Below are 19,792 nucleotides of genomic sequence, written 5' to 3'. Positions count from 1 at the left end.
TGTTGCACGTGACCTATAATTCTACCCGAGTTGAATCAGTGCATGTTCTTAATTACGTACCTTTATATTTCTTTACATAAGAATAACGTTGCTTCTTTTGCTGTACACTTCCAAGAAATATCGAATATCGGAGCTTCTGAAGAGGACCTGGACCTTCATGAACAAAGTGATCTCAGCACAAAGCCAAAGGTCATGGTAACTCCCATAGTCTAGCGTAGACCCAAGATGGCCTTAACCTTAAGACTGCCTTGTTCCAATGGGGCTAGATACCCTGTTACATATTATAGACACTCTAAAGTACATACATGGCACACATAACAGTAAAGGACTGATGGCAAGCCCTGGGCAGGCTTGCAACTGGTACCACGTCAGTCAAAAGACCAAAGTATATACATTAGCCTCGACGTTGTCAGTGATGAAGGCAACCACACTGAACAGGGCGTGAGTAATGAAGGATCATCATCAATTACGGCACGACCATGTCTCAGAACTGAATGACGACGTTGTCAGTGATGAAGGATCATCAATTACGGCACGATCATGTCTCAGAACTGAATGACGACGTTGTCAGTGATGAAGGATCATCAATTACGGCACGATCTTGTCTCAGAACTGAATGACGACGTTGTCAGTGATGAAGGATCATCAATTACGGCACGATCTTGTCTCAGAACTGAATGACGACGTTGTCAGTGATGAAGGATCATCATCAATTACGGCACGACCATGTCTCAGAACTGAATGACGACGTTGTCAGTGATGAAGGATCATCAATTACGGCACGATCATGTCTCAGAACTGAATGACGACGTTGTCAGTGATGAAGGATCATCAATTACGGCACGATCTTGTCTCAGAACTGAATGACGTCGTTGTCAGTGATGAAGGATCATCAATTACGGCACGATCTTGTCTCAGAACTGAATGACGACGTTGTCAGTGATGAAGGATCATCAATTACGGCACGATCATGTCTCAGAACTGAATGACGACGTTGTCAGTGATGAAAGATCATCAATTACGGCACGATCATGTCTCAGAACTGAATGACGACGTTGTCAGTGATGAAGGATCATCAATTACGGCACGATCATGTCTCAGAACTGAATGACGACGTTGTCAGTGATGAAGGATCATCAATTACGGCACGATCATGTCTCAGAACTGAATGACGACGTTGTCAGTGATGAAGGATCATCAATTACGGCACGATCTTGTCTCAGAACTGAATGACGACGTTGTCAGTGATGAAGGATCATCAATTACGGCACGATCATGTCTCAGAACTGAATGACGACGTTGCTTGAACGACGTTTGTCCTTTTAACTGTTTGCTCAATGACGTCACACTTAGGTCTTACCATATGATTGTTTTGTAAACACAGTTGTGAATTATTTGGACCGATTCGATTTTTTTTCTTTTCGTATGTCTCAGTAACGTTGAGTGTGTGTTAACCGGCCCCATACATGGCTAGAATGAGAATCAGATTTAACCCTGAACATCAGCACGTCCTATCAGTTCACAAAACTGAAGGTCAACAATGGATCATACCAAACACAAATGTATATTCAATGACATAAAAGGTCATTTACAATTTCCTGGCGCATTTGTGTTGTTTTTTTTGTTGTTGTTTGTTGTTGTTTTTTGTGGTTTTTTTTTTGGTTTTTTTTTTTGATAATTTATCATGTACTTGGTAGTCTGGTTTCCTAGTATACGTGTATTTTCGTGAATCAAGATTTTGCTGCCGTCCATTTCGGCCTTGATCTATCTACTAGGGAAACGATAAGAAAAGTCGCATCTGTTTTATGACCGACATTGTAAACATATCAGTAGATCGCTTTTGAAGTGACAGCATTTGACTTCTTTAACAGCAGTCATGAGCATTGTGCTTGTAAGTGCGCATCTGGTAGCCGCCTTGGTTGGGGTTGTGTCGATCCACGTCCTGGCGCCCGACCCCGAGATCTACATGAACACTGTAAGTCCTTTCTCCATACCCCTTCCGTACACAGGCACATCCCGGACCAGAGTGCATTAGAAATGACCACGTGTGTTACTTAATAAAAGCGATTAAACTCTTGCCCATTCAAAAGATGTCTCTGCTAAAAAGAGAGCTTGCGTTAATGACTTGCTATCCGACAATGATGATACCAGATTTACACAGATGAAAGAACAACTATGACAATGTGAGTGGCAAGAAAGGACAACAGCCATGAGAGGACATTTACAATTATATGCTGCAGTGGGTACTGATGAGTCGCCAGCAGCAAACGCACCAGAAACATTTACTTTACAAAATTAGGAAAGGATATAACAATGCCGTAGGAATCCGACTAAAGCGCCTACTGTCGACACTGCCTCGATCATTGTCTTCAGACGGAACTGATCACCAGCAAGGGCTTCCCGTGTGAGAACCATTACGTCACAACAGCGGACGGCTTCATCCTCAACATGCAGCGGATCCCCCACGGCAGGGGGACCAACACACCTGGGACAGGTAACTCGTCTGTGGAAGTTGTTGTTGGGACAGGTATAATTTGTCTATGGGTATTGTGTGGGAGGCAGGTAACACAGATACGTCTTCGTGGACGTTATGTGACACGTCTTGATGGAATTTTGTGAGCATATTTGCCCAAGCGCTAAACGGAACTAATAGCTACACCTAAGCTACATCCAACACCTTGACGAGTCAACACTGCGATTACTCCTCAGTATTCCGTGGCTCACTTTGATGTGAACATGGGTTACCTTCCATAGTTAACACATTATTCAAGTTATATGACCATCATCCCGAAATGTACACTCATTGTCACAGTATCAACTGCGAATACAAATCGGGAGACGTGTCTCTGTTGCTGTGGTGTGTATTGACAAAGGTCTGTAGAACTTTGTGAAAACTGACGATATGTTACAATACAATACTGAAATACTGTTCAACGTTTGAGTCCCAACACGCGCGGTCAGTCACTGGAGTAACTGGCCCGATATATGAATGTTTTTTGTTTGAATTCCTGATAAATTTTTAACATTGGCCTTTCTTAAATATCCAGTCTCCATGACCTGTGATTCGTGATATTCGACATAGTCATCGTCGTACCTATGCATGAATGTTTCAACAAACGGGTTTCAACAAATAGCGTTAAGTAACTAACCGCAATGAGGCTAAAGAACCCTCCGAAAACTGGGATATCTTATGTCAAATCTCTTTCAGCCAAGCCAGTTGTTTTTCTGCAGCATGGCCTTCTTGGAAGCTCGAATAATTTCGTTCTCAACCCAGCCAACGAGAGCCTCGCTTTCATCCTGGCCGACGCAGGCGCAGATGTGTGGCTCGGCAACATACGCGGGAATACATACTCACGTGCTCACAAGACGCTGAAACCATCCGACAACAGGTTCTGGGAATGGAGGTATTTCTTGACACGTGTAGTTTCAGGTTTAACTGTTCCTCGGCGTCTTCTCTGAATGATTTTCTAAAGAACTCAGGGATGTTATATAATGTAAATTTCCTTCCGTGTATTTCAGCTTCGACGAGATGGCGAAGTATGACCTGCCCGCCATGATTGACTACATCTTACGGACGACCGGGCAGCCCCAGATCCACTATGTTGGTCACTCACAGGGGACACTCATCGGCTTCGCGGGCTTCAGTCAGAACAAGACTCTGGGTCAGCTAGTCAAGACCTTCATCGCTCTGGCCCCAGTGGCGACAGTGGGACACATCAAAAGTCCGCTTAGATTACTCGCACCATTCTCTAAAGAATTTAAGGTAGTTCCAACTAAGCTCCATCTACGTGTAAGATCGTCCATTTGTTCTGCCGGAATCTAAATTTAACTTCACAATGCGCTGTGTTCGTCATCTGTTTCAGACTGCAGAATTATCATATCTTCCATATGGCCTGTTCCCTTATTTGTTTTCGTGAGTATATAATCCGTGTTGCAGCTGTTTGATCTGTTCGGCCACGGGGAGTTCAGCAGTAGCAGTAACTTGACAAAGTGGCTAGCGAAGGATGTCTGCAAGGGTCTGCCCGTCCTCTGTGAGGACGTCTTCTTCGTCATCAGTGGCTTCGACTACTCAGCAGTGAACAAGGTACGCCAGATGTGTGACAACAAATTTGGTATAAGGGAAAGTCGAGGAATGAATGATTTTAGAATAGATCCTGGTCTTTGAAGTGACAAGGAAGCGGTATCCAATTGGTCAAAATGTAGTTGCAGTTACGGTCAGTCCGGTTTGTGTTTCAGAGTCGCGTCCCGGTGTACGTGGCTCATACACCCTCCGGCACCTCTGTACAAAACATGATGCACTTTGCACAGGTAAGATGTACGCTTTGGACAGGTAAGTGGTACACTTTGGACAAACAGGTAAGTGATGCACTTAGGATAGACAGATGAGCAGTACACGTTGGACAGACAGGTAAGTGGCGCATTTAGGACAGACAGATGAGTAGTACACATTGGACAGGTGGTTAGCATATTTTGGACAGGTAGGTGGTATACATTAGAAAAGTAGAATGTACACCTTTTTTAGACGACCTTAGATCGTCATTTCACTCGTAGTAAAATAAGAAAAGATAACAATTTCGAATACATGTCTACATATCTTTTTTTCTGGCAACACGTGTTAAGGTGGTGTGTACACGTTTTCTGGCAACACTGTTAAGGTGTTGTGTACACGTTTTCTTGGCGAAGATCATACAGTGTCACAGATGCAGTGGTATCAGTCTGTCAACATTAGATCCAGATTTACTAAACACCGTCCACCAGTCTCTGAGTTGCCATGGTTACTTTTCCAGGAGGTCATCAGCAACCAGTTTGGGAAGTACGACTACGGTTCGGCAACTGCTAACATGGCGCACTATGGACAGGTCGGTGGAGGGAGAATGAACCAGCGGAGAATGATATTTCAGTTACAAGGCGTTTCATCGTTATACTAGTATTTGCAGAAAAGCCCCAATGTGTACATGTGTAAGACTGGCGTTGGCGTGTTGATTGATTACAGAACCAGGGTACGGTTGTGCAAGGCGATCTTATGGCAAAGGGGACCGGAACTCCAGTACCTTAACATAGGCTTAAGGTCGTCATAGCGCAAAGGTTGTTTTGTACAACAGCACCCAGGTTGATGTTGTGTGAGAGATGGGGGGAAGGCAGGGTTACATTATTGCACAGTGGGTAAAATCGATTCATGTGACGAGAACATTAAAAAGGTAGCCATTACAGTACTTCAGTAACCGTTGGACATAGCCGTCAACATGTTCTACAGACGTCGTTACGAGAAACTGAGGTATAGGTATATAGTCTCGACCTCAGATCTCACGATTAGGCACCGACACAGACCTTTACACTACAGGCCACTGACATCTCTTACAGGCCAGGTTGACCTCAGACCTCACTATTGGACACAGACCTTTACACTACAGGCCACTGACATCTCTTACAGGCCAGGTCGACCTCAGACCTCACTATTGGACACAGACCTTTACACTACAGGCCACTGGCATCTCGACCTCAGATCTCACTACTGGACACAGACCAGTACACTACAGGCCACTGACATCTCGACCTCAGATCTGACTATTTGACACAGACCTTTAAACTATAGGCTACTGGCATCTCTTACAGTCCACGCCTCCGAACTACCACCCGGATGAGATGGACGTGCCCGTGGTGTTGTTCAGCGGGGGCAATGACTTCCTAGCAGACCCGGAAGATGTGACGTGGATCCGGTCTCAGCTGAAGAACATAGTGGGAGATCACGTGATCCCTCACTGGGAACATTTGGACTTCATTTTGGCTATGGACGCCCCATCTCAGTGTTACAAGGAGATTACCAGACTTGTACTAAGCTGAGATTTGCTCCAAGACCCATGGTGATGTGCACACCGCTCGGTTAATGCAATAAAACAGAACTTGTATTGAGGAGTTGCCCGACCTTTTAGCAACAATAATGTGTAAGCCCGGTTTTTTTCATAATGGTAGCTATATGCCCTGGAAATAATAGTGAGCGAACAATGACAAGGAAGCTTCGCATTCAACTCAGCATGTATTGGAAACAGCTCCCTCACTTGTACATATCACGTTACCATTGCTACTGCGAAGAAACATTTATGCTGAGTTTACATAGTCATGACATCCCACCTAGTCCCCATACTCTACATAGTCACTGACAGCATGTGTACACAACACAAATAGGAATTTGAGTGACGTATTTTGTGAGCAGTTAGCTGGTCATTTTGGTGTCTTTTTGTTTCTTGACAAGGACAGTCAGGTGTATAATATTATTGTCGAAATACAACATACACTTTGAAACTATATATGATGCACTCAAGCTCAAAAGTACCTGATTAAGAAAATTTCTTCCGTGCCTGAATATGCCTGGGAAAGAAACACATTTCGATAGAGACAGTTATAAATAGAGACGGAGATATACGTGATTTGATCTGACCTTGTTTATGAGTAGCAGTGTATAGCCTAGTGGCAGTCGGTTATGTTGTCTGATGCGACATTCACACTCCTACTGGGTGTGACCGTTTCCCTGTACACACCAAGACCCTCCCCGACCCCCCAGCTGAAAGACGACCCTGAGATCTACATGAACGCCGTAAGTACGTAGCATAAAACGTGTAAGTTTATTTACATTACACCCCCTTCACTGTTGCATAATCAAAGTAAAAGTGAATACCCGGGTTGTGAAGTAGTTCTACATGATACAGTTTTCCAAAATTTCTTGAAATACAAGACACGTCCAGGAACGCTGCTCTGTTACTGTTTCCAGACTGAGTTGATCACCAGCAAGGGCTTCCCATGTGAGAATCATTACGCCACAACAGAGGATGGCTTCATCCTCAACATGCAGCGGATCCCCCACGGCAGGGGGACCAACACACCTGGGACAGGTAACTCGTCTGTGGGTATTGTCCGGGGAACAGCTAACTCGTCTGTGGTCAGTGTCCGGGGGACGCGTAACTCGTCTGTGGGTAGTGTCCGGGGAACAGGTAACTCGTCTGTGGGTAGTATCCGGAGGACAGGTAACTCGTCTTCGTGGACATTGTGTGATGCAGGTAACACATATACTTGATGGCCAAGTGAGAACTAATATGTTAAAGTGGAGCTTATGTATTTCTTTATTTTCTTTTCGCCAGCAATATTATAACCCTCTACAATTTCCGGGGTTAGGCGAAGATAAATACGTCAGTGTGTATATTGTGTAGGGGGACAGGAAATTCAGATACCCCCTTCATATTCATTGTGTTTGGGATTCAGGTATGTCTTGATGTGCATGTTGCGCGGGGATAGGTAACGCTCGAACTTAATATGCACGTCTTGTGGAGTTGTTTATCAATGTTATCGTAACTGACATCATGTTCCATGCTAAGTTCCTGTTTCAGTCAGACCGGTAGTAATGCTGCAGCATGGCCTTCTGGGAAGTGCCACTAACTTTCTCGACAATCCTGCCAACCAGAGCCTCGCTTACATCCTGGCCGACGCAGGCGCAGACGTATGGCTTGGTAACGTGCGCGGAAACATGTACTCACGTGCTCACAAGACGCTGAAGCCATCGGACGACACGTTCTGGGAATGGAGGTATGTATGTTGAGTTGGTTGTGAAACAACTCCGAAAGGAGTTAAGACATGAATAGTGTCACTAGTTGTCCAGTGATGCAGGACGAAGTAGCAGTTTGATAAAAACAACGAGCAGGGTAATGGTGCTGACAAACCAAACAAAATAATCGGGCCGGGTCCCACTGATGATCACTGACTTCCGGGAGCCACTCACGATCACCGACTTCCCGGTCCCAATGATGATCACCGACTTCAGGGAGCCACTGATGATCACCGACTTTCGGGTCCCGCTCACGATCACTGGCTTCCATGACCCACTCACGCCCGTGACCCACTGATGATCGTCGACTTCCAGGAGCCACTGACGATCATTGACTTCCAGAACACACTCAAATCACCGACATCCATGACCCACTCACGGTCACTGACTGCGGAGACCCACCCACAATCACTGACTTTCGGAACCCACTCACAATCAATGACTTCCGGGATCCACTTACAATCACTGACTTCGGGACCCACTAACGATCATTAACTTTCGGGACCACTACGATCTCGAATTTCGCACAGTGAATCGCGAGGCTGGCTTCATGTGCCGTGTATCGACAATGAAGTGAACACAACAGTAAACAACATACATATAGATGTACCTGCAACGATTGTATTTACCATGACGATGTGGCTTAAGCAGTCTATACTATTTAGTCGACTGTTGTCGGCTTATGAGAAACTGGAATTCATATTTCAGCTTCGACGAGATGGCGAAGTATGACCTGCCCGCCATGATTGACTACATCTTACGGACGACCGGGCAGCCCCAGATCCACTATGTTGGTCACTCACAGGGGACACTCATCGGCTTCGCGGGCTTCAGTCAGAACAAGACTCTGGGTCAGCTAGTCAAGACCTTCATCGCTCTGGCCCCAGTGGCGACAGTGGGACACATCAAAAGCCCCATCAGGCTCTTGGCACCGATCTCCAAGGAAATTGGGGTTAGCTTACTTCTGTTTCTATGGAGATATGTGTTCAAACGTTTTCATGATTTTGAAATAATCCATCAAGTTTGGGTGGGTGCACAAGCAGCAGCAGCAGGAAGGTTGTCTTACAGGAGGGGTTTTACTGTAAACATCCTTTGGTGTTGTAGGGGGTTTCGGTGCACCCAGGAAGACCTAGAAACTTATATATTGCAAAGCGGTTGACTGTATTTTGCAGGCTGTTTTCGAGCTCTTCGGACATGGCGAGTTTCTACCCAGCACTGAAATTACCACATGGTTGGCGAAGGGTGTCTGTACCAGTATTCCCCTGATCTGTGAGAATGTATTGTTTGTGCTTGGCGGGTTCGACTACAAGGTGCTCAACATGGTACTGAAATACTGCAAATGATAAATTGCATAAATGTCACTTTCGTGGCAAATATTTATTCTTTGGGGGCAAAGTCATTGGTTCTTGTAGATAGTAATTAGCTGTGATTCCATTTATTCAATATTTACTACATATACTACTCAGGTCTGACATGGTTTGTGCAATTTACAAATTGTTGTGCCAGGTTATAATTGAAATAGTACATGTTAAATAGTAAATACATATTTCACGGTGCATTCCTCGCTACGTGTTAGTCGCGACAGGAACTAGCTAAGCTTTATAGACCGTGTAGCTAGCCAGCCACTGACGCCATGTGCCCTGTGTCTACAGTCTCGGGTCCCAGTGTACATAGCCCACAACCCAGCTGGAACCTCGGTACAGAACATGATCCACTTTGCCCAGGTGAGCAACACGCTGTTGACAGGGAGCGATTCCTTTGTGGAATGATGGATGTTCAAAGGTTACTGTGAAATCTATCTTATACAGATAATTTACTGAAAACGTATGATTATGTATAGAAAGAGACAGGAATTACTGTGCGTTAACTATTCGTTACCCTTGACAATTAAAGTGCGGTGAGCTCTTGTAGTGGTTCCTAATGCTAAATGGAAAAAACGTTTCTCTGGCATCGGCGCGTCACTTTTATTTGTGCGCGGAACAATGTTTTATTGAAATATAAAAAAAAATAATAATGTTGACTTGTCCGCGTCCCGATCATGCATTTGCCCACTATAGGAATGGGCGTGAGTGAATCTGCTACTCATTAAAACGTGCTTATAAACATCCCGAGAAAGAAATAGAGATAAAAAAATAAAAATGTGTTCCTCCCGCGTCACCTTTTATCCATGCAGTCTATATACATGTATTCCTGCAGGGTGTCAATACAGACAAGTTCATGATGTTTGACTTTGGATCGGCCGGTGCCAATATGGAACATTATGGACAGGTGAGAGACCTGCTTTGTAGGGACCAGCGTTGCGGGGGATGGGGTGGGGGAAGGGGGTACTTTTATTTTCATTGATATCCCGGTAATATACCATAAGCAGGCTTCACATAGTGTACCCATGTGGGGAATCGAACTTGCATTTTCCATGTGATGAGTGAATCAGGCTGCTCCAAGTGGCTCGAGCTAGATGTCCCGACGGATCTAGTACCGGGCCGGCACACATGTCATGGTCTTAGCCGTCCCGTGTCGGATGAGATAATGTAGACACGATCTTTCTTAAGTATGGCACTCTAATCTCACGTGTACACGTATTTCCGTAGGCTTGTCACGACCTTTCTAGTTTGGCGCTTACATCAAACACATCCCACATGGTTACTCTTGGGTCTGTTGATCTGGGTGCTGGTGTACAAACAACCGTAGCGCTAAGGCTATGTCAAGGTATGGGAGTTACGGTCACCTTTGCGCTCAGATCGCTTTGTACAACGATACCCTGGTCTTGTTACAGGCGACTCCGCCTCTCTACCACCCAGAACAGATGGAAGTTCCGGTCGTGCTGTTCAGTGGCGGTATGGACTTCTTGGCGGACCCGACTGACGTCACATGGCTTCGATCTAGACTGACGAGAACCGTGGCAGATCACGTGATACCACACTGGGAGCACCTGGACTTTATTTGGGCAGTGGACGCACCAATCCATTGTTATGAGGACATTAAGCGCCTTGTGTTCAATTAAAAGCAGAAAGAGTTTTAATCAGTTGACAACAACATATTCCATACATCCCACACTTGGCGTGTGAGTGAGTGAGTCTGAACCAGTCATTGATTGACGTGAGTTTCGATCAACACAACATGGCTACGGCGACATGAACATCTAAATCAACGAGCTTGACACTCCCATTAAGTCGATGATTACAATATGGGTTGGTTTGGACCCGTTCTATCCCGGATCATCACGTCTGAGCATTCTCGAACATGTGTGATGAGCCCACATCTTGGTGCTAACTACTTGAAAGACGAATCCTAGAATCTCACACAGTACTCAGGTGTTAATGGTGATGGGGTATACTAGCTCAGGCTTCGCGAATGCCTAGAATACTTCGTGATTCTGTATACAACGTGACCAGCACCTACTGACATAATTGTTACGAAACCGTGCATTTTGTAGGACTGTTACGATGAGTCCAACTATCGATGGGTAGCAATTATTCAGTCTCCAGTGGCAATTAACCGACGGAAGGAACAAAAACCTATCCATGCTTCGACTGTATGTGTGACTATCGATAGTTAACGGAGTTATGTTTTTGTATATTGATTATGTGCAGACTTGACGCTTCGTTAACTTTGTTTTAATTGTTTGCTTCATCTGGGGTTCAAATCTCACGTCAATTTTCAAAGAGGCTGGATACCGTGGATTGTGCGCGTTCTAGGCTGACTCTTGTCCTCTGTTCCCAGCTGCGAAGATCGACGCGCATGCTCTTAATCACTGGATTGTCTGGTTCAGATTCCATTATTTACAGACCATCGCTAAAATCTGGAATATTGCCGAGTGCTGTGTACAACTAAAGTGAGGTCAATGACAGTGTATATGGTTCAAACAGCACATCGTAATTAGCGACATGTATCAACTGATACTCCTTTCACGGAGCAAACGTTTACCCAAGTTAACCTAACCTGCCTTTCTTTTCAGGTCACACGCAACGTAAAATACAACTTTGCAGATTCTGATACCTTTCGATATGCACTTACCGTAACAAATCATCAAAAATGCCAATTCAACCTATAAAGTTGAAAAAAAAACGCGATGAAAAAAAAGCTCAAACGATCCACTAAATTTCCCCCAGCGCTTGGGGGAAAGTGGTTTCAACTGCTGTGCTGCGCTGCGCGGAGCTTGAAACAGTATGTCTGCCCGGAGTATGAGGTCGTGAGCAGTAGTCTAGCCTTGGTTGTATACACAAACAAGTAAATGATCTACTCGTTACATAAAAAAACTTGTTGATTGTGGTAAGCAGCCTCTGTCACAGAGAAAGCTCAATGTCTGGTTTATTGACACCTATATGTCTGCCTGCCTGTCTGCTAACGAGAATATACAATACACAGCTTCAATCATTGACCACATGCAATTTGAACTTAACACCTATCAGGCTGTACGCCATAAACAAAATAAATTGATTTATGACTCGTGCATCCGAGTCCTGTCTCTCCCACATTATGTAATTAGACAGGTTTGATACTTGTACACATGACATGTTTTTTATGTCTGTGGGTTGCAAACAAACTACGTGTACATCCATTTTTCTCGGATGAGTGGATCTGGCGAAAACTGGTGCACTCTTGTCAGTTTCAAGTCCTGCTTTGTACTTGGACAAATGACGGTTTCCAGCCATGCAGTTGTTTATCATCTCAACTGAGATGACTTTTGACTGGATCGAACGCAAATTCAGAGAACATGTATTTATAACATCAAACATCTCTACATATATTCTTCCATGCTCTTCCCACAGTGGTTACTTGTCAATCTTCCTACGTAACCTCTGTTCTAATACGACCCTTTCATTGTGCGAGTATTCAAGACTCGTGATTGGAGGCAATCAGATTTAGCAGTGCAATCAGCGACCTTGTTTCTAAAGTGATCATTCGATCACTAGAACCTCTTCCCGAGCGCGATACTCAAATACTTCTTCTGGACATAACTCAGTCATGTCATTTTTGTTTCTCCGCATTGCTTGCATTTGTCAAGTTGACTCTAAGTCGATCTAACACGTGTTCTGATTGGACAGAAAAATAGGGAGATAAATCTGCTGCCATTTTTTGCCGCTAGGAGATTTTATGAGAAACACGAAATATGGCCGTATTAGAACAGAGGTTCGTAGGAAGATATGACAAGTAACCTCTGTGGGAAGAGAATGATATTCTTCATGGATAACAACTTCTTCTAGTGCATATGATTTGTTTGACAACAGTATATGAACGAAACGACGCAGCAAGTACAATAAAAGAAGTTATCCATAAAGAATGTTACTTTCTTGTGACTCGCCATAATTCTAAAATGCTCATCAAACAGATCATTTTCTGAATGATCCAGCCAATCGGCAGCCGTCGTTACACTTGAGAGCACCCCCACCCGCTATGACTAGGTTCGGTCTTCCGAAGGCTTCGTTTCGTGGGAAGTAAGCCCAAGTACAAAATATTGCTCTCTTGAATCGCGATTGTACGCTTATAATTTTGTTTATTTATTTTTTTTACAAGCAGCGATGTATATTATATGTCATGAATAATTGATAATTGCATTTTAATTATGTTTGATTTTTTGGTTGCATGTGACCTTTAACATTGCACTAAAGTTACGTTAATGACTTACGATCACCTTAGTGTTTTGTGGAAGGAGGCCCAGTTCTATACATGCTGTGAACTAGGAGTAGGGCATGAACCTGTATCGTTCCAAGTTCTTTTTGAGTTGCCATTACGTCACATCGGCGCTATTCCAGTTATACTGTGACGTGAACAAGTTTGCATTCGTAAATATTTTATGTCCAACGTCCCATACAGTTATAACTTTTAAGACATCTAAGTTCTGAACACAGCTCGGCTTCGCGTCTGATCTGACACGTGGTGAATGCTTGTTATGCAAGGTCATATAGTTTATGCATTTCAACTAACTGAAAACCTCCCTCTTCCATAACACACACAAAGGAATCATTCAAAGAAAATCGTATTTGGATGTTGCCCCATATCGCACGGAGAATACAAGATCTGGCGTTAAAGAGACTAATTTTTATCTCCGGTTATGTGGTCACTACATTTAAAAGCAACCTTCACAAAAAGCATTAATTCGATCTAACGAACTGATATTTATTCAAATATTAAAGTTATTTTGTGTTGAACCATATTTAATTGAATCATCTGACTATATGCCGGTTTTAGAATTACCTGACTACACAATGTCATTAAGGAAACGTTTAATGTAATATCCGCTGTTAGGGAAGAACGAGTCCAGTCCCATTGCAGGAATAAAACAGGATTTGCGAAGTAAGGGGCTCAAGTACACTCTTTGCAACTACCACGATTGAATGACAGGACCCGCTTGCACGAGGCAATGTTAGCGCTACGACTGTCTTCAGCCTATGTTGAAGAATGGGAGTTACAATCACTATAGCGCCAAGAATTGCTTGTGCAAGTCAGCCCTGACCATCAAGAAATGTCTTGACAAAATATCCCAATTTCAAACCCAATGTTTAGTAGTAGTTCATGTTATGATTTAGGCACTTCTCAGTTGTCAGGTGAACAAAAACGTCTTGAATATCCCGTGTACTTGGGTTATCTCAGACCTATATGTCCGACTGACTATATGGGTGTTTCCCCTTAGCTTTATGCAACCTGCGGGATGGGTACTTACATTCTTCTTGTGACTCATCCACCCCTCACAATACGTTTGCCATACGAAGCAGCCAGTGATGATGAATGCAGGGTGCGTTTTACAGCAATTTGCACAATACCTAGCATGGATTTCATATTACGGTCTAGGAACAGAGTTGCAATATTGATGACTGCTTTCATGAACCAGATCAACTTTTTGCCAATGGAGTGATTAGAACCTGAAGTGTAACCAAACTCAGCTGAGAAAATCCTTAAAACCTGTCAACCTGAGCAAACCCTCTATCAAGTTTTTCTAACCAGAGTATAACAGACCAAAATTAGTTTTGACATGTTAAATTTTAATGACGGACAAAACATGGAATACAAAGACATTTCAAACACGAGTAAATAAAAATTTGAAATCTACTATGATGAGATGACGATGATTGCTACAGTGGAGTGAAGGTGAGATGAGGTGATGGTTATGCTACAGACTGCCACAGTGACAGTGTTCCACCGCAACAGCAGCTACACATGGCAATGTACAGGATAGAACGCATCATCCATCTTATGCTGCCTTCTGGGAGCCCTTCTTTCCGATCAGAGACTTGTGGATGTGAGGGATGACACCTGAAACAGGACAAGAATGAAGTCATGGATGAACCCGACATCTGATGATGCTTTCTTTAACAATTTATGAGCATGGGGTTTGACAGCCTCTCACATTTATTGAATACATTTGCAGTTGGTTGACAGTTCATAATTGTTGGTCGGTTTACTACAACCCTTATCAAGTTTCAAACAAAGATTGGTTCTATTCTATGGTATTTCCTATTCAGGTTGCTATCACAGAGAAGCATAACAGGAATCAACTCGCTACTTGAAGTGATGAGCAATTTATCATGAACATTAACCTTCTTGAGTCTTGGAAGAAATCTTGACTTTGCAGTTGGAATTCTGAATAAAACTTCGTTGCGTTTCCATGGCAACAAGTTCAACTTGTTGAATTTGGTGGATGCACCCATGTAAGTGGATGCTGACATATATCAGATTCTATGTTCACATGGATTTACTACTAACTTGGCTCTTCACACACATCATATATTCTATTTAAAAATGTTCTTTAAGTCAAACTGACAGCAACAAACACCTTTCCCAATTGAAATATATTTCTGGGTTTCCAAGTTCTAATTCGATTGAATTTGGTGGTAGTGTTCTTTTCTTGAGAATAAATACAAAACCTTTCAAAATTTCTTCAAACCTGGCACTTAGATTGGTCTGGTTGTGGACTGTTGCCTATTGGTAGTTTGGGAATTCTGATTAATATATTTTCAATACTCTTTCACTCTGCCAAAACATTTGACGTCATAACCAGTAGACATATTCATGGAGAGTATTTTGCCAATGCAAGGGATATGGATGACTTTGTCTACCTGTATTCTGCTTCACACTGAAGTTGATCAGCATAATTCTTAATTGACAACATGTAGAGTACTTACCACCACCAGCAATAGTTGCTTTGATTAATGAATCCAATTCTTCATCTCCTCTGATGGCTAGCTGCAGATGGCGAGGTGTGATACGTTTTACTTTCAAATCCTTACTGGCATTACCAGCCAACTCAAGTACCTGAAAGACAACAAAACACTGTCAATTCAATCATTTTTGCCTTAATCGGGGCAAAAGGAAAAGTCTATTGGTTAAAGCATTCACTTGTCACGCTGAATGCTAAGGTTCATTTCCAAACATGGGTACATTGTATGAACCCACTTTTGGTGTTTCAACATGACATTTGTGGAATAACACTGAACTCACTAATGGCCAGCAACCACTTATCAACACCTGGCTGTAGCACATAGGAAGACAGTTCGACTTTACCTCTTATAGCCTCTCACTATAGTTATGTGGCAATGTGTGAAATACTACGAAAGTACAAATCAAGCCGTCTTCTGAAGCACTACAGCCAGATGTAGGCAATAACTGGTATGTGGTGATAACTGGTTGCTAGCAAGTATGCCTCGACAGAATGATAGCATGGTAAAAACTATGCATGTTCATGAAACAGTGAAAAGTGTTGTGACCTGTATTTTGCAGAAAATAATCAAAACACAGTAAAACAACACAGCATGCTTTCCTTTCCTGACTTTCAAACGTTGACAAAGATATGGAGTTTATTGGAGCTGAAGAACATTGCTGTCAAAATATGCCCAGCTGCCATGCCAAGGACCATGTTTCACTTGAACTGAATCACTTTAAAACATCAATCCTTTCACAAGATGCCAAGTTTCAAGTATTTGGGTTTTTTTAAATCTTGTGAATTGCTTTGTAGCTGAAATACAACCATATTTCCAAGGCAGGGAAAAAAAATCACTGAAAATGTGGTCTTACTTGGAATATTGCCTTTGTGTTGCCTTTTCTTTTTCTCTGACAACCTGCATACTTTTCAGGATTTTTATAGGAATTATGAAGATCACAAGTACTGAAATACTGCAGTGTACAACTACTTAACATTTGTACAATGAATGAATTACTTTGCATACCATTTGACACATACATTTCTGTGTGTAGACACACTGGTACAAAGTTAAAATGTCTGGTAATTTTAAAGGTTGACACATTTCCTTTCTCCCTAATAAATGCTACATTTTCACATTGTAGCGACCACAAAATTTCCGAGTCCCGTGCTGGGATTCGAACGACGGACCTTCTGATCAGAAGTCGGACGCCTTGTCCACATGACCAAAGAGGTTAACCCCGTCAGCAAGCTGACAAGGTAAGGATGTCATCTGTGGGATGACTCCACGCCCTGCTACATACTCCCCCGTCAACAGAAGGCACGTCCCGGGCCGCATAGTTGGGTACTGAGGCTTATTTTGTTCACATATGATATGAACGTGCTCAGCCCCACGTTGGGCGCCAATGTAGCGACCACAAAATTTCCGAGTCCCGTGCTGGGATTCGAACGACGGACCTTCTGATCAGAAGTCGGACGCCTTGTCCACATGACCAAAGAGGTTAACCCCGTCAGCAAGCTGACAAGGTAAGGATGTCATCTGTGGGATGACTCCACGCCCTGCTACAACATTGCAACGCATGGGAAGTAGACTGCAAATACACCTAACAAGGGATGGTATTAGTGGTACTATTCTACTCATATATAAGTGGTTCAGTTTTAAAACACTACCCAATTGTACTTTGTTTTGAAGCATTTCTTATCAAATAGGTTAAAGGAGAAAGAGGAAATTCCTATGAATATGGAGATCATACACCATAAGCATACAAATCATTTTCTAGAAAATACATTAAAATCTCTCAACCTTTCATTATTTGCAATGCATGCCAAATGAGCATGATTCCAAATAACTTCACACTGACCTACCCTTTTTAGCAATTTACATCTAACATTTGCTGTCCCTTAAATAATGAAGCAGTTTCACTTGAAGACCAATGACAGTGCATAGATTGACAGCCAATGTTGGCTCGAGAGAGTGTTTTTGAGTGTTTTGACTCGTCAAATTCAGTAAGGACCCCCTCTATTTTACATCTGCCTAACTATTTAACATTAGAGGGGGTCCAAAAACATTTTCATTAAGTTGGACCCACTCAAAATTTCACCCAAATCTAACACTGGCAGGTAAACATATTGGCACAAAGAACCCCATACGATCACTAACTTCAGTAATGGATAAATAAAATCGACAGCTAATGTAAAAAGTGAAACAAAAATCAGAGAAACTAGGACTCTTTTCACAGTCATCACGTTAAAAATGTTAATATACGTGACAGTCACTGGGACATTCGCTTGAGTGGACTTAACGCCTAATAAAAGTATCACACAAATGCTGATATTACTACATATGTAAACCAATCAGGTCACATATCTGTATCATTTAACATTGAACAGAAAACCGGAAATAACATTTCTAAACAATGACATACGAAGGCAGGTCACAAATATGGCGTCTCCCGCCATTTTGTCACCCGCGAATTTTGATCTGTTGGTAAACCTTATGGGGATATCGCTGGTTTCCCAATTCATTAGTCGATATGCTTGGAAGGGGATAATAAAACATATGAAAACAAACTAGAAGACCATAGGAAGTAACTTTTTGAACTATGCAAATGTTAGAATTCAAACACAGTTCGGGTCGGTTATGACAAACTTGCTCCATCAGGTGAGCATTGTTTACAAACAAATGCAGGCCATGCTAACCTCTCTGCAAAAATGTACAAATATCTTGTGAATTCCTACTTACTTCAGCTGTCAAGTATTCCAAAATAGCGGCACTATATACAGCAGCTGTGGCTCCAACACGACCGTGACTTGTCGTTCTGTTTTTCAAGTGTCTGTGAATACGACCGACTGGAAACTGGAAATGTGAAGCTCTTGTTAGCAACTATCAAAACAGAACATTTCCTGATGTACAAGTAATGCATTTATGAACATATTTTACAAATGCACACAGAAAATCATTCAGATACTCTTACCTGAAGCCCAGCTCTTGCAGATCGGGAGACGGCCTTAGCTTTCGCTTTACCGGAATCTTTTCCTGCTTTTCCTCCTGCCTGTAAAATGATTTAAATTTAAATTAAAATTGCAACTTATAGTCTGATATAAAACTTAATACATTCAGGGGTCGTGTGAAGCATACTTTGAGCGTGGATGACAATTTTATCGGCCGATGCTACGTGGATTACATACCATTGTCGTTGATCAGTCCCTGATGAAATAACCGGCTGCTCTCTCGATCGTCCGCCAAAACACAGCGTCAGTTCAATGATAGCAGTCACGTGATATTCCCCGCCCAATAAGGTGCCCCCCAGCTTTTACTCTGCGCCCCCCTACGGAGGCTTCGGGTACAAAGAAACTTCCGCGTAGGCATAAAATTTAAAATCATGGGTATTTTTATATCTTATACCCATACATGAGGATGTGCAACTAATATATTTGAATGCCATGGCGCTTAGACCTACTAGATGGCAGGGCGACACAGAAATGGAACTCCTTCTGCGTGATGTAAGGGGAGTAACTCCAGCAGTGTCTAGGGAACAACCTGCTGATGAGATAGGATAGGGGATGGATGGCGAGCAGGATGCACACAGTTTAGTTAATTTTCAACCGTTTTCCCTAAAGTTTAATAAACACGCACACACACATACCTCCTGATCAGCCTATGTTTTCTACTTGTTATTCAAGCTTAACAGCGAACCCTGACTTTAGATGGCGACGTATACAGGACCTGTTGAATAAATCAACCGAAACCAGATCATACAGTATGGTTCAAAATTATTGAGAATAGCTAAAGCATTTCATATTATTAAACGAGAACAAATCAGATAAAATTGAATGTATTGTGAAAGTGAACTGACCTTTTCATGTTGTGTAGGTAACAATTTAATATTTTATCAAGTCTCCTTGAGCTTCACGGCACACTCTAAGACGGGTAGGCATACTTCCGATCAGAGAGGTTAGTGTCTCGTGAGTTATGTTGTCCCAGTATCGGACCACTTCTCTCTTCATGTCTTCAATTTTTGTCAACCCCTTTTGATTCACACATTCCTTCATCATCCCCCAAA

General features: G+C 42.8%; 5 protein-coding genes across 5 annotated transcripts in view; 4 read left to right on the top strand and 1 right to left on the bottom strand.

Annotated features, from left to right (window-relative positions):
• Nucleotides 1–16,066, top strand: part of LOC137285070 (MOB kinase activator 1B) — a 54,126-nt gene extending 38,060 nt beyond the window's left edge. The window contains exon 5 of the mRNA XM_067817272.1: nt 16,056–16,066. The gene's annotated coding sequence lies outside the window, so the exon portion shown is untranslated. The remainder of the gene's footprint in view (nt 1–16,055) is intronic.
• LOC137283671 (cytochrome c oxidase subunit 6B1-like) overlaps nt 1–19,792 on the top strand; it is a 292,498-nt gene that overhangs the window by 58,158 nt on the left and 214,548 nt on the right. The window lies entirely within an intron of this gene.
• Nucleotides 1,834–5,908, top strand: LOC137283566 (lysosomal acid lipase/cholesteryl ester hydrolase-like). Its single transcript, XM_067815135.1, has 8 exons — nt 1,834–1,975; nt 2,374–2,494; nt 3,209–3,404; nt 3,520–3,763; nt 3,938–4,084; nt 4,237–4,308; nt 4,788–4,859; nt 5,614–5,908. The coding sequence occupies exons 1-8, from the start codon at nt 1,877–1,879 to the stop codon at nt 5,839–5,841; spliced, it is 1,179 nt and encodes a 392-aa protein (XP_067671236.1). The 5' UTR covers nt 1,834–1,876; the 3' UTR covers nt 5,842–5,908.
• Nucleotides 6,424–12,043, top strand: LOC137283548 (lysosomal acid lipase/cholesteryl ester hydrolase-like). Its single transcript, XM_067815109.1, has 8 exons — nt 6,424–6,592; nt 6,767–6,887; nt 7,380–7,575; nt 8,303–8,546; nt 8,767–8,916; nt 9,247–9,318; nt 9,791–9,862; nt 10,368–12,043. Exons 1-8 carry the CDS (start codon nt 6,479–6,481, stop codon nt 10,593–10,595), a joined length of 1,197 nt encoding a protein of 398 aa, XP_067671210.1. The 5' UTR covers nt 6,424–6,478; the 3' UTR covers nt 10,596–12,043.
• Nucleotides 14,558–19,037, bottom strand: LOC137285071 (histone H2A.V). The gene is made up of 5 exons (XM_067817273.1): nt 18,918–19,037; nt 18,704–18,781; nt 18,472–18,585; nt 15,715–15,844; nt 14,558–14,845 (listed from the first exon to the last, which is right to left on the bottom strand). Exons 1-5 carry the CDS (start codon nt 18,918–18,920, stop codon nt 14,784–14,786), a joined length of 387 nt encoding a protein of 128 aa, XP_067673374.1. The 5' UTR covers nt 18,921–19,037; the 3' UTR covers nt 14,558–14,783.

The sequence above is a fragment of the Haliotis asinina genome, chromosome 5, assembly GCF_037392515.1.
Source record: "Haliotis asinina isolate JCU_RB_2024 chromosome 5, JCU_Hal_asi_v2, whole genome shotgun sequence".
NCBI classification, from domain to species: Eukaryota; Metazoa; Mollusca; class Gastropoda; order Lepetellida; family Haliotidae; genus Haliotis; species Haliotis asinina.
The sequence above is the reverse complement of the archived record's forward strand: the minus strand, read 5'-3'. Positions and strand labels throughout refer to the sequence as shown.

Coding starts and splice junctions, on each gene's coding strand:
- LOC137285071 (XM_067817273.1), bottom strand. Junction 18,586..18,703: donor CTGCAAGAGCTGGGCTTCAG/GTAAGAGTATCT, acceptor TCACATTTCCAG/TTTCCAGTCGGTCGTATTCA. Junction 14,846..15,714: donor AGCAACTATTGCTGGTGGTG/GTAAGTACTCTA, acceptor GTCCTGTTTCAG/GTGTCATCCCTCACATCCAC.
- LOC137283548 (XM_067815109.1), top strand. CDS start 6,479: ATGTTGTCTGATGCGACATTCACACTCCTACTGGGTGTGACCGTTTCC. Junction 6,593..6,766: donor CTGAGATCTACATGAACGCC/GTAAGTACGTAG, acceptor TACTGTTTCCAG/ACTGAGTTGATCACCAGCAA. Junction 9,319..9,790: donor ACATGATCCACTTTGCCCAG/GTGAGCAACACG, acceptor GTATTCCTGCAG/GGTGTCAATACAGACAAGTT.
- LOC137283566 (XM_067815135.1), top strand. CDS start 1,877: ATGAGCATTGTGCTTGTAAGTGCGCATCTGGTAGCCGCCTTGGTTGGG. Junction 1,976..2,373: donor CCGAGATCTACATGAACACT/GTAAGTCCTTTC, acceptor CATTGTCTTCAG/ACGGAACTGATCACCAGCAA. Junction 3,405..3,519: donor AACAGGTTCTGGGAATGGAG/GTATTTCTTGAC, acceptor CGTGTATTTCAG/CTTCGACGAGATGGCGAAGT.